General features: G+C 41.1%; 1 protein-coding gene across 3 annotated transcripts; it reads left to right on the forward strand.

Moving 5' to 3' along the window:
* The first annotated feature begins 1,922 nt into the window (after positions 1 to 1,922).
* paqr7b (progestin and adipoQ receptor family member VII, b) lies at positions 1,923 to 14,084 on the forward strand. 3 transcript variants are annotated; one of them, XM_086037117.1, is made up of 3 exons: positions 1,923 to 2,069; positions 5,121 to 5,307; positions 10,462 to 14,084. In XM_086037117.1, exon 3 carries the CDS (start codon positions 10,468 to 10,470, stop codon positions 11,524 to 11,526), a length of 1,059 nt encoding a protein of 352 aa, XP_085893243.1. In that variant the 5' UTR covers positions 1,923 to 2,069; positions 5,121 to 5,307; positions 10,462 to 10,467; the 3' UTR covers positions 11,527 to 14,084. The 3 variants fall into 3 exon arrangements, with proteins under 3 accessions (XP_085893243.1, XP_085893242.1, XP_085893241.1); XM_086037116.1 differs by lacking the exon at positions 5,121 to 5,307 and adding an exon at positions 8,690 to 8,859; XM_086037115.1 differs by lacking the exon at positions 5,121 to 5,307.
* The last annotated feature ends 160 nt before the right edge of the window (positions 14,085 to 14,244 follow it).

The following is a 14,244-nucleotide window of genomic DNA, read 5'->3' on the forward strand; positions in this document are numbered from 1 at the left end:
GACCACAGCTGTCTGTCAACGTAAAACAGGATTAGCTGGCATGGCATCGTGTTCGTACTTTTTTTCCTGGTGAAAAGAGAGAGTCTAGTTTGGTGTATATTGGCCAATATCCTGTGGGTGTTGAAAATGTTAAAATGCTTTAAAATGGCTGGCAGTGAGTTTTAGGCCTTGTCCAAACACAGCCAGGTATTTTGCAAACAGCGGATATTTTCCTGCAGTTCGCCCTGTCATACACACGTTCCCAGAGATTATTTTAATCAAAAACAAAGGTTTCTGAAAATTCCAACAAAATGGGGATTTGCGGATACCTCTGGATCTGTGTTTGTCGGCGTACAGTCATAAGTGGAGATTGGTGTATTTTAGGCCCGTCAGCCAGTCCATCATCGGCAGTCCGTCACTCTTTCATGCAGCTCCGGCACAGACCATACTTGTGTTCCTGCAGCACAAACTGTCTGGTGCCTATTTTTTATTTATTTATTTTTTGTTCCACCTTCCTGACAGCCGTATTATTGTAGCAGCACCAGTGTGAAATGAGCTCCCAGCTCTGCAGTTTTCATGTGACATTTGAGAGAATTAAGAAATAGAAAAATGCTACCAATGCTATATTGTGTTTGAGTACATATATTTTAGTTTCTTTCCTGTTTAAATATTTGTTATAGTTATTAGAGCGAGGCCGTTCATGTGGACGAAGCTTAATAAAAAAACAGAACAAAAGCTGAACACTGTCCTGCCGTTTTGGTTCATTTTAGCAAGGAAGACAGCATAAAAATACATCACAACTAAACATAATTGTAACCCGTTATTTATTAATTTACCCATTTATTATTATTTATTCTATTAGATGTTCTTTTCTCCCCAGTAATTCTTTATATTTATCTTTTGTCTTACTGACTTTAGTCTTTCTGAGAGTTTAAAAATTATAAAGGTTTTAGCTCTAGTATCACCTCATGGGAGACTACATGCCAAGAGGTGGACTTAGTCTTCCCACTGGAATGACATCTTGCCATCCGGGCAACTGGAGTTGTGAGGGTTGAGGCTCATCTTGACGTGGCTGAAATGCGCTGAAAAACGCACTTATGCAGTTTGATGTGGATGCAGTTTTTTTTTAACCAAATGAAGCAGTGTGGACGGAATTGTTTTCCTAGAGGGGGAAATATTTGGTTCTGAAAAATCTAAAAAGCTACGTGTTGACAAGGCCTTAATTCTGTCAAAAGCCGAGGTACACCCTGGACTGGTTACCAGTAGAGATTTTGCTACCCCGGGACGAGGGGAGCTATAAGAGTGCTCCGACCTTTTAGCGGGGCTTGCCAACCATTATGCCCACCGACAATGCATGTGGGTAATCCGAAGAGCTCGAAGCAGTCAATGGCCTCGTCAGAAATCTGTGTAGCCCCAGGTAAGCATTTTATTTGATGTATAGTTATAAATTGTTGTCTTTGCCATCGCTGGTCACCGGTCAATTGCAAGTGAGCGTATTCAATTCATCGAAGAAGCATGGTTTATTTATTTGTTTATTTATTTATTTGATTAATGAAGGATGGATGAAACCGTTGTATTATGAGAAAACCCACACAAACATGCGTAGGACATGCATATACTCCACATGGGAAGGCTTGAACCTGTGCCTCAGTACTGAGGCAACCACTCAGTCACCATAAAATCATTGAAGTGAAATTTAATTAGGGACTTCAAACATTATATTGGGTGAGACACTTGATGACTTCTCATACGACGAAAATGTGTCATCCAAGAGCTACAAATCATTATGGCTGTGGCAAAATGTCCCTGTGGTGTGGGTGGGTTCATGATACAGACAACAGCTCCCATTGGCTAGAATGAAGCATGCCGCGAAAAAAGGCCTAGCCCTGTCTTCTGATTGGTTGTAAGAGCCGTCTGTCAGAAGACCTTGACATCCTCTTGGAGTCTGCGCCCTACAGCCAACCACTGTTCCACCACGGACATCCTCCATCCGTGTAACTCGTCGCACAATGTTTTTAATAATTTATCAGGCTGCCAGTCCTTCGTCGTCGGCAATTTCTAAGACTTTGGATTGATTCCACCATCTACAGGTATGTGGGTCTTTATGGGTTGCTTTCACTGGTTCAAATGATAAAAGGAAGATTTCCGCCTCGAGCACCAAACCCCACAAGTGAAAGGTTATCTCGGTAATTCCACGCTAGACGCCCTATTGCCGTTGTGTGATGCGCACCGGGAGTGGAATAAGACCTCTCTGCTGTGATAAATGTCGATCACCCCCCACGCTCTCCCCCAAAAAAGAATGGATTTGGAATTTACAGGCGTCTATCAGGTGCACGATTTGCCGGATAGAATGAGTGCAACAGGGCCGCCTCGTTGTACAGTGCAACACTAATGTTTGCATAATTCCTGACTATTACCCACCATTTTCCCTTTATTATAAATCAAAGGCGTGCACGTACACAACCTTTGTTAGGAAAAAAGGGTGTGGACGTCGGATGCTTATTGTTACGTAATCTCCCATTCACTACTGCACGCACTTCCCACTCAAACGCACGCATGCACGCACATGCACACACATGCACACGCACGGGAAATCCATGAGACTTGTGTAACTTGTCTATTAGTAAACAGTCCTTGATCTAACGATATCCCACTTTGCTAGCTGTATCATAAAAACAAGGTTTTGAAGTTTGATCAGCACTAAATTCTATACCTTCATGATACTCAAATCATGTGAATCAGGGGCGTCACTATATATGTTTTATGGACAGGGGAGCCATGTAGACAGCAAGAAAACCAAACGACTAAGGATGTCAGTACATTGTGTACGCTTGCACACAACAAGAGAAGAAAGTGTGACTGATGGTGATTTAGAACCCTAACCCTAACCCTGTCACAGTGTTATAACTTGTCATATTCTTAAAAAAAGAATTGTATTTCTTTTTACTGGCTTTATTTTGTAGTTAAAACACAGTTGAAACATGGCATTTGAATTCCTACGAGTAAATTTACCAGACATGATGTTCTTCTTGTTTTTTATCTACTGAACACACTCCTTTTATTGTGCCCCCTCGTGTTTATGTGCTACATTTAAGTGAAACGTGTGGCAAGACTGTTAGAAAACATGGATGGATGTTAACGTGTAAGTAGTGACTAGTTGTTACTCAAAAAATTGTTTTATCAGACTAAAACCTACGTAATGTCCAAGTAAGGGTAAAAGTGGTATCGCTGCATCCCTAATTACATTTGCAGAACATTTTAACATTTGATCTCTTTAGATTGTGCAGGTGGCTGTAGACACAACTAGCACACACTTTTCAATATTTAATTAATCTCACAAATTATAGTCACCATGGATAGGCATAATCAATGCACCGATCATTAGGAATTATTTTAATTGCTCCTTGAAACAATTGGGGCTAAAATGTCCTGTTAAATCAGGTTTCAAGTTTTTTTTTGTTTTTTTTCTGAAAAATGACATTTTTCGAGTTACCTCTCACAGACCTCTACTGTGATGTCCAGGGAGCATGAAGCCCCTTTCACACCGCACATAGCAGGGCACACTGCATAGAGTGTGCAGTTGACAGACCCATTCATTGTGCACGTGGTGAGTGGCGGGCACCACAGAATGGAGCTTTGCTGGGTGGTGCAAAGACACCTTAAATTGAAAAATGTTCTATTTGAGAGCGCCGTCCCGTGACAACAGGCAAGCACCTCCTGTAGGAGAATGGCTGGCGGTGTGATTTCGTGCTTTTTTGGCGGACTTATTTACACGTAACGGCTTGAGGACAATGGTGGAGGTCTGGTTGAGTTGATGTCTCAGTGATGACATGAGTGATGACATACAGTGACATGCTCAGACTGAAATATACCTTGAAGCTGACTTGGTGAAACTGCTGCGCATAAATGAGATTAAACTCACCAAGTTCCCGTGGTGCCATGAGTAAAGAATGCACCATTGCCTTTTTTTTCTGCTGATTGTCTCCTCCCTTTCCTTGAAATGAGCAAAGTCAGGGCTTTCTTTTGCAACAATGAAAGATACATCTTGTCGAGATGCAATCTATTTCTCGTCTAAACCAGAGGTAAAAGTCTGTTTTTTACTTCCTGGTGATGCTACGCCAGTAGCATGCTGTGGTACAACTCTTTCACCCTTCCGTTAGTCTCCTCAATTTAACACTGGAACAAAAGAGAGTTTAGAACTTTGAAAGTTTCTCCACATTCTATTAAAATAATGTTGGGAAAAAAACGCAAATCTTTAATCAATCCATTGTTGATCAAGGACATTTTGTTGCTCAAATGCTTATCTCTATTCCTAATTTTTTCGACCTGGAATGTTTTAAGTGCATGTAAAATTGCTCTGGAAAAAGAGATGGCTCAAATGTGGTTCTTTTAGGTTTTGTATTAGGTCATGTCATCTTTACTTGATTGGTCTTCCTGCAAAAGATAACGAATGTTTGCAACAAAGAAATCCCACAAAGGAAATCTGGTACACAAATAGTAATAACAACGAAACGCCACAAAGGAAGTCGGGTTACACAAATAGTAGTATTTCATCACTGTCTTCCAGAGTTGTGAAAATTAAAGTTGAACAAGTGGTAAATGCTATACTGTCAAAACGTCTTATAAGAAATTGGATTAACTCACTGATCCGGGTCGAAGTGTTGCTGTTTTAATTTCATCGTGAAGAATAACCCCAGCAAAGTGTCTCGGATTCAACATTTCAACATTCATGCAAATATATTTATATATGAGGTATGTCATAAAAGTTCCAGGACTGGTGTCGTAAAAGAAATATTTACAAGTTCCCTCTTTAAAGTAATCTCCCTGGAATCGTAACACACTTTGCCAGCCTTACCTGCCATAACACTGTGCACTCTTGGAAGGAATATTCCAAGATCTTCTGTCATCACTCGCCCCACCATTGTGGTGTTGTCCGTGCTTGGGAAAAAAGGTGTGTGTGTGTGGGGGCGGGGGTAGCGGGGGGGGGGGGGGGTAGCGGGGGATCACACACAGGCAAGGCAAGTGGAGTGAGTAGGGAGGTTGCCCCAGCATGTTCTTTTCAGGCAGAGACTGATAAGGTGCGTTGTCATGGTGAAGCACCCTTGGGTTTTCATGCTGAAACTCACCCCCTTCTTGCACAGGAACTGCCACAAGATCTCGTCTGGACCTGTGGCAAGAACTTGCAGCGGTTGATGCCCCCCACATGGAAGAATACCATCAACATGACTTTTTGACTTTGGTCTTCAACTTTCTTGCTTTCTTCAGCCTTTGCAATGTCGGCCTCTTGCCATGAAGGCTCTGTACTCATAGCTTTGTGACTCATCACCAGTGAGTAACAAGACTTGTCTCATTGGTGTCATTATTACTCCCTCTGCTCGTTGCTTGACGACCAGGTGCAGAGGATATTTTTAAAAGCAAGTGGAAAAACGTTCTATTGCTGCAGAGAGCTGAGGTTAATGTTAAATAATCCAGGGTTATCACACTGAAAGTGGAAACTCATAGTTTTTAGTTTGAAATACATCTTTTGTGACACCGGTCCTGGGACTTTTATGACACAACTCATGCAGCTCTGACTGCCATTATTAGCCCCAGTGATCTTTGACAGAGAAAACTGGGGGGAAAAATCTTCCTCTGAAACTGCTTTGTGGACAGATGAAAGCAAACTAGGAACTTTTGGGACAATGTACACCATTTTTATAGCAACTAAATAATACAACAAAAATAAAATATAAAATAAAAACCACACCCTACCTAAGTTTAACACAGTGGAGGATAGATTGTTAGCAAGCTGTTTTGCCTACATGTAGTGAAGGCCTTGAATGTTTTAAAAATGGGGAAAAAAATATCAACTGACTTCTGCAAAAGGCTTCTTGGTTATTTTAAGAAATGTTTGGAGACAGTTGTACTTGCTAATGGATGTGAAACAAAATGTTGAGCAACAGTTCATTGTTACTGTCCAGGGCCACACTTTCCATTTCTTCTTTGAACAATGACAGCATATTTCATTAGAAAATGTTTTATTCCCTAAGAAATCCATCCACCCGTCCCCTGAACCGCTTACATATTCATGATATTCTGACTATACGAATTTGGTACATTTCTATACATTTCAAAAGATATCGTGTAACTCATTCAAAACGTTCAGGATACCAATGAATAACTTTTTTTCAATACGATTTGTGAAAAAAAAATGCCTGTTTGCTTGTCTGTCCTCCACTGGAAGCTTCCATCACACTTCTGTTTTCTGTCAAGCCAGCCTGCTATTAGCTGTCAACACTATTTACTTTTCCGCTAACATGGCGCGCCAAGCAAACTCAACATTTTTTAGACTCATGAGTTTATTGTAAAAGTGTCCTTAGCTATTAGTATGACATCATGTCGGAACTTAGGGCTGTTGTTTATGTGCCACTCAAGATAATGAGCTTCTCCAGTCAACCCACAAGTGAGAGACAGATATTACTCCTGTAAAGTAGTTTACCCACCCAAATATATGCCGAGTTGGAACAAATTCAAACTAGGACAGTTTGGCCTTGGCAAGGTTTTTTGTTGAGTTCTGCACAGCTGGTTTGCTTTTCTAAACAACAACTCTAAATCTGTCCTTTGAAAGGTTAAAAAAGAGTTGTAGAGTAGTTGGAATAACTTTTTCATATTGCATGTTTTACTGTCACTGAGAGAATCCTGATATTAGAACAAAGTGGTGATGTATTTATCACGGCATCTATCGTTCAACGTTAGCATACTGAAAATGTACTTGTACACAGGCTAGATGCTATTCAACATTAAAGTAGCTCGCTAAGCAACAAATGACAAAAGTAGCTAAACTACCTCGAAGCTACCTTAGTTGGGTGGAGCCTCTAAAAGAAAAAAATGCATTTTAAAATGTTGAAGTTGTACTAATGGGGTATAAATGAACACTGAACTCTGAAATCTTGGGATAATCATGCTTCTCACTGCATAAAACCCATTACTGTGTATTTTAACATCGCCGGTTTTAACCATCTGGCAGCCCCGGTGAGAAAGGTAAGCAAACACTACCTATCTTCTGAGGTGGCTGCAAATTTTATCGACATTTTAAAGTGCACTCCTGCCGACATTTTACCTGCACCCTGTGATTTTATTGTTGACAATTTTAACCAGAACCTGAAATCAGCCTTGGACTCAGTAGCTCCACTTTTAATAAAAACGACAAAAACAAAGACTGTACCCCCGTGGAGAAATAACTCGATCACAATTTAAAAAAGAAAATGCAGGAGTGCAGAAAGGTGGTGTAGAAAGAATAAACTTACAGTACACCACGAAATACTATGTGAACAACTAAAGTCCTACATTAAAACAGTAAAACGGGCAAGAACTTCCTATTTCTCAAACCTCATTACAGTAAATAAAAACAACCCCATATTGCTCTTCTCCAACTTTGAACTTTTAACTAGCTCTGATTTTGACCTTCTGATTTTAAGTCCAAGACGCTCTCTGTGAGGACTTTGCAGACCACTTCAGAAGTAAAATCGATAACATAAGATCCAGTCTTTTAGCCCGTCACATCACAAGTTTCAGTAAACCTGGACAATCACATTTACAAGAGGAAACACTGGAAGGTTTTGCCCTGGTTGATGCAAGGACACTTGGTCGAGTTGTCTCCCAGGTAAATCCAACAACCTGCCTTTTGGATCCAATTTCCACATTTCTTTTAAGACATTTTATGGATTCTTTGAGGAACAAATTTTAAATATAGTCAATTGCTCTCTCCAGACAGGCGTCTTCCCCGCCACTTTTAAAACAGTGGCGCTGAAGCCCCTTCTGAAGAAGAGGAACTCTGACCCCAGCGTTTTTAATAATTATAGACCTGTATCTAACTTAACATTTTTAAGTAATATTTTAGAAAAACTGGTGCTTCTCCAGTTCAATCACTTTTTAAACAAATATATTAGTATGAATATTTTAGAGAAATATCAATCTGGTTTTTAGGATGAACCACAGTATGGAGACTGCTTTTTAAGGATTTTAAATGATATTAGGTGCACTGCAGACGTGAGAAAACTCACAGTCTTGGTGCTACTGGATCTAAGCGCTGTTTACATACAGTAGATCACCAAATTTTATTAAATAGACTTAAAAACCTAGTGGGCAACTCTGGTACTGTTTTTAACTGGTTTTATTCCTATCTCACAGACCGATCTTTCTTTGTAAGTATGCATACTTGTTCCTCCAGAACCCATGAAATTAAATGTGGGGTTCCCCAAGGTTCAATTTTAGGCCCAATACTTTTTAATCTTTATATGCTTCTTTATATGCTTCCTCTTTGGGATGTCATCAGGAGACATGGCGTCAGCTCCCACAGCTATGCTGATGACACACAGCTGTATATTGCCGTGTCTCCTGATGACATAGGAGCCATTGAAACCCTTTTAAATTGCATTTTAGATATTAAGTCATGGATGGCAGAGAATTTCCTACAACTCAATCAGGACAAAACTGAGGTTTTAGTTATTGGCCCTGAAGGTCAGCGAGAGAAACCTTTACCAAAACTACAAGATTTTAAACCCTCAGAATGTGTGAAGAACCTGGGTGTCATCTTTGACTCTTGAACTCAGTTTTATTCCTCATATTAAAAATGTAACTAAGATAGGTTTCTATCACCTTAAGAATATCGCCAGAGTCCGCCGGGCGAACACGGAAGTGCTGATACATGCTTTTATTTCCTGTCGTTTAGATTATTGTAATGCCCTGCTCTCTGGCCTCCCCAAAAAGAGTATCTCTTCTTTACAACTACTCCAGAATTCAGCTGCTCGGGTGCTGACGAGAACCAGAGGGCGGGAGCACATTACACCAGTTTTAAAATCGCTCCATTGGCTCCCCGTGTGTTTCAGGATCGATTTTAAGGTACTTTTATTAGTTTATAAATGTGTTAATGATCTTTGGCCATCTTATTTGTCTGATTTGCTTTTACTATACCAACCCTCGCGGATCCTGAGGTCCTCTGGCCAGCCTTTTAATTATTCCTAGGGTGAAGACCAAAGCCCACGGCGAGGCTGCATTCAGCCATTTTGGCCCTCAACTTTGGAATAGCCTGCTAGAGGACGTCAGGTCTGCAGAGACTGTTGATATTTTTAAGAGGAAGCTCAAGACGTACCTTTTTAGTTTGGCTTTTAAATAATTGAAGTATTTTCTTTTTTTCTTTTTGTTGGGGACTATTTTATTTTTATTTTATCATACTGATTTTAGATCTTAGATTATATTACTGTCTTGTCTTTTAGTATTGTTGTTTTCTGTTGTTCTTAGCTTTTAGCTCCAGTGTTTCCTCATGGGGGGTCTCCGCGTTGGGCAGGTGGCTGCCTTTCCCGGGGGGGCCTTCGCAGGGGCTCCTTAGGTCCAGGTGACCGGGGGCCTCCACACTAGGTGTGGGGTCTCCCCGGCTAATCTGGGACGGGGGTCTCTGTGATGGTGGCACTCCCTGTGGGCTGTCATTCCCCTCAGCGTGAATGAGCCCCCCTTGGGTACACTTTCCTCATATGGTTTCTCTGTGCCTTGTCATGTCTTTTTTAACACAGGTCATCAGGTTGTGTGCTTCGTGGGGGTGTGTGTATTGCGAGTGCTGATGTACTGGCGGATATATGTCTTTGGGTTTGTTGGGAGGGAGGGCGGCAGCGGGTCTTCCTTTTATGTTGTGTTTTGGACATTTCTATTGGACAGCACTTTGAGTTGCATTTTTTGTATGAAAAGTGCTATATAAATAAATTTGATTGATTGATCAATGATCAATGTGTGCTAAACTAATGTATTGTAGTCGCAGATGTGCTCAGCGTTCTCTTAAAAATAGTTTTGGTTGTATCAGCCCCAACCATAGGGTATTTTTGAAAAAATGTTCACGCACTGATAATACAATGCATATTTATTAGGGATGTCACCATATCCAAACGTCACGATACGATAATATCATGATATTGTGGGGAAGTTGGCGATATATAAAAGCTCATGATACTGTATGAAAGCCCACAGTATTGTAAAAAAAATAAGCTCATATTAAAAAAAACCCACAATATTCATTTTTTTCTACATAGTAGCATTCACAAAGAAATAGGCTTGGCCAGTCATGCGCTCCTATTGGCGAGTAGCGTTGGTCTTATACATAGGTGGCATCAAATTAAACAGCACGAATAAACTAGCCACCAGAGGTGCTGGAACTGCACAAATGGTAAACAACTTGGACTTTTAAACAGATTTGCTGCTATTGATATCGTGACATGAAAACGATGATATATGGTGCCAATTTTAATATCACATTATTGCCGATATTGCGACATCCCTAATATTTTATAGTAAAAATTAAATGCAGGTGCAATTGTGTCTATGATACATATGATTATACATTTATATGATCTTCACAGTCAATGACCTTCTGAGGGAAACCATAATTATAATTCAGGGTTTGAACTATATTAACCGCAGTACACTTCCTCTCCCCCTTTCTCCCCCTGCTTGTAGTTTGCCATGGCAACGGTGGTGATGGAGCAGATCGGCCGCCTGTTTATCAACGCCCAGCAGCTGCGTCAGATCCCTCAGCTGCTCGAGTCGGCCTTCCCCACACTTCCTTGCACTGTCAAGGTGTCCGACGTTCCCTGGGTGTTCCAAGAGCGTCACATCCTCACCGGCTACAGGCAGCCGGACCATAGCTGGCGCTACTACTTCCTCACCCTCTTCCAAAGGCACAACGAGACCATTAACGTATGGACCCACCTGCTGGCCGCCCTCATCATCTTGGTGAAGTGGCAGGAGATCTCACAGACGGTTGATTTTTTGCGAGACCCTCATGCTCAGCCCCTCTTCATCATCCTCCTCACCGCCTTTACCTACCTCTCCTTCAGCGCCCTCGCTCATCTCTTGTCTGCCAAATCCGAGCTCTCTCACTACACCTTCTACTTCCTCGACTATGTGGGGGTAGCCGTCTACCAGTACGGCAGTGCGTTGACGCACTACTACTACGCCATCGAGGAGGCTTGGCATGCAAGAGTGCAAGGGCTCTTTTTACCTGCCGCTGCTTTCTTGGCCTGGCTCACGTGCTTTGGCTGCTGCTATGGTAAATACGCCAGTCCCACGATGCCCAAGCTTACTCACAAGCTTTTCCAAGTGGTGCCCTCGGCCTTGGCTTACTGTTTGGACATCAGTCCCGTGGTTCACCGCATCTATACGTGCTACCAGGAAGGCTGCACTGACCTGGTTGTGGTCTACCACCTCTACCAAGTGCTCTTTTTCCTCATCGGCGCCTACTTTTTTTCCTGCCCCCACCCGGAGAGCTGGTTCCCGGGGAAGTGTGACTTCATAGGGCAGGGCCACCAGATCTTTCACGTGTTTGTCATGTTCAGCACCCTGGTGCAGATCGAAGCGCTGCGGATAGACTTCGGCGAGCGGAGGCCGCTCTACGAGCGACTCCACGGCGATCTCGCACATGACGCCGTCGCGCTCTTTATCTTCACCACATGTTGCAGTGCGCTCACTGCTTTTTACGTGCGTAAACGTGTGCATGCTTCTCTTCATGAAAAGCAGACTTAAATGTAATTTTACATCTCAAGTTGCTATACAGCAAGAGTGTCAAACTCATTTTTGTCACGGGCCACATCGAAGTTATAGTTTCCTTTGGAGGTGCAATATGACTTTGAATCCATATAAATGTATGATCATTTATATTATCAACATAGAACAGAATCCAGGACAAAAATGTTAAATTTTTCAATTTATTTTGAACGTGGGATTGTAACAAGGGTGGGACGGTGGTGACTGGTTAGCACATCCGCCTCACAGTGCAGACGTCGAGGGTTTGAATCCGGCCCTTCCTGTGTGGAGTTTGCATGTTCTCCCTGTGCCTGCGTGGGTTTCCTCCGACATTCCAAAAAACATGCATGGTAGGTTAGTTGAACACTCTAAATTGTCCCCAGGTGTGATTGTGAGTGTGGGTGTTTGTTTGTATGTTCGCTGCGATTGGCTGGCAACCAATTCAGGGTGTACCCCACCTACTGCCCGAAGACAGCTGGGATAGGCTCGAGCACGCCCGCGACCCTTGCGAGGATGAGCGGTTTGGACAATGGATGGATGGATTCTAACAAAAAATGCTTTCAATATCCCAATGTCATTAAAAGTGAACACAATTTGCAACTTTGCTATTTTAGCAAGAAACATGAAACGATGTGGTGGGCCCGGGCCTTGAGTTTGACACCTTTGCTCTACAGTGGCTAGTAATTTTATTGTCATATATCATTTTGTAACAGTGACTTCTGTGTAATCTGCCAAACTACAGTGAACAGTTTACAGCCCGTTTATTAGTCAGAAAGGTGTTAGTTGAATACCACAGGTGCACATATTACATTTGACATTTTTTGGGGGGGATCATGCTGACTTTTTTGTGCACTTGTAACAGTTCTTGATATGATGTCTCAACATGCGCTTATGATTTGTTTTTCTCAGAGATACAATATCATTTAAGAGACTGATTAAAGGAACCTGATTGTTTTGCTTACGGGAAGTATTATGTCCCCTATAATGTATTATAAACAATTGGAGGATACATGTTGGTTGTCAAGAACCGTGTATTTTTAGTTAAAGGAGATGTTTTTTCCCCCCATCCAAAAATGCATGTTTTCTCCAGCTGTACAGAAAAAAAAATCTTAGTCTGATTTATCATGATAGTGATATAACAAATGTAACCTCTTATAATGTTTTTTCAAGTTAACACAGGTAATTAAATGTTTTTTTTTATTCTATTATGTTTTATTGGGTCCTCCTTTTCCTAGTTTCTATAACATAAGGCCAAACAAAAGCAAGAATACACTTGAGGAAAGTTGAAAACCCAATATAGAAACAAAATATTGTTCCTCTAAAGCTACATTTAAAGTGATGTTTGTGCTGCGAGAGTTCTATTCTGTTCTTGTTTTAACAATACTGATATTGATACTCCAAGGGCTGGAAGTTTAGCTTTGGCCTTTTCACATTCCATGGACGTTGAGGCTTCTATGTGCACTATGCTCTATACCTTTGATCTAATTTTCTTTTTGTATGATGAAATTGTACAGTCCGTGCCTCTAGCATGTCTATCGTAAGCATTAAGTGTTCCTCCTGAAAATCTGCCATTTATCACTTGCACTCAAGAGATGAATGCATATTTTTCAGAATGAATACAGCGCATTTCTCTCTTACTGTGTGCTCTGTTTCATGTTTTAATGTGTTCATGCTTAACAGATAATGGTGAGATCACTATGAATAGTGTTTTTTCCTATTGGTGCACTGTTGCTCTGAAGCATCCCTTTGTTTTGGCTCATGCTGCAGATATGGTTCACTGTTAATGTTTTAGCTTGCAAAATGTTAAATGTAATCTAAAAAAACGAGTTTCATTCATCGCAGCCCTCTCTGCTCTTGATGGTGTTTAATGAATGTGTTTTTACAACACTGATGGCACTACTGAAAGATAATTTCAGAGACGACTTAATTGATGTCTTGACAGAATCGGTGGGTTTAACTGAGAATCAGGTGACTCGTCATGCACTGCCCGAGTCAACACTGTACATACTGTGGCTGACCACTTTGGCTATGTTTACATGCATGAATTTTTTTTTTTTTATATACTGTTACTGTGGAAATTCTATTACTTGTGTTGACATTTTAACACATCGAGTAACCTGGGGGGTGGGGAGATCGCTGTTTAAAAAACATCTACCAGATATTTATTTTTTGATGTGACATACATGGGATGATTTGAACCAATAATTTATTATTAATTGAAATATTCTATCCACAAATGAGGTAGTTACCATTGAAGGTCAAATTTGTTTTTGTACCAGTGTTTTGAGTAATGGGCAGATTTGTGAGCAGTATTTTTGCTGCAATTGACACATTGTCACCTGCACCAATTATCTAAATTGCATGTTGTGAAAACAAGAACGGGAACATGGGCAGTACTGTGTAAAAGTGAATGTGTTAACAAAGCCTCTAATGATGCCACCCAGGTTTGCCTTCATTATAGAAAGCAGGGTGAGAGGGGCCAGAATGTCTTCTGCCTCTTGACTGTTTGACTGACTGTACTAATGTTTAAGAGAAGTAAAGTGTTGCATTAACTTAAATCTTCGCAGTTTGTCATTTGTTCTTATCTTGGCTTTAAATATTAAGGAGATAACCAACAAAGAAGGTGACATAGGAAACTGATGGCTGGCGTTGTTAATTAAGATATATAGAATATGAAACAGGTGAGGAGCACGTGAGTTAAAGAGGAGAGCTGATTGG

Source organism: Filicampus tigris, chromosome 8 (assembly GCF_054856515.1).
Source record: "Filicampus tigris isolate MCC_2025a chromosome 8, RoL_Ftig_1.0, whole genome shotgun sequence".
Classification (NCBI taxonomy): domain Eukaryota; kingdom Metazoa; phylum Chordata; class Actinopteri; order Syngnathiformes; family Syngnathidae; genus Filicampus; species Filicampus tigris.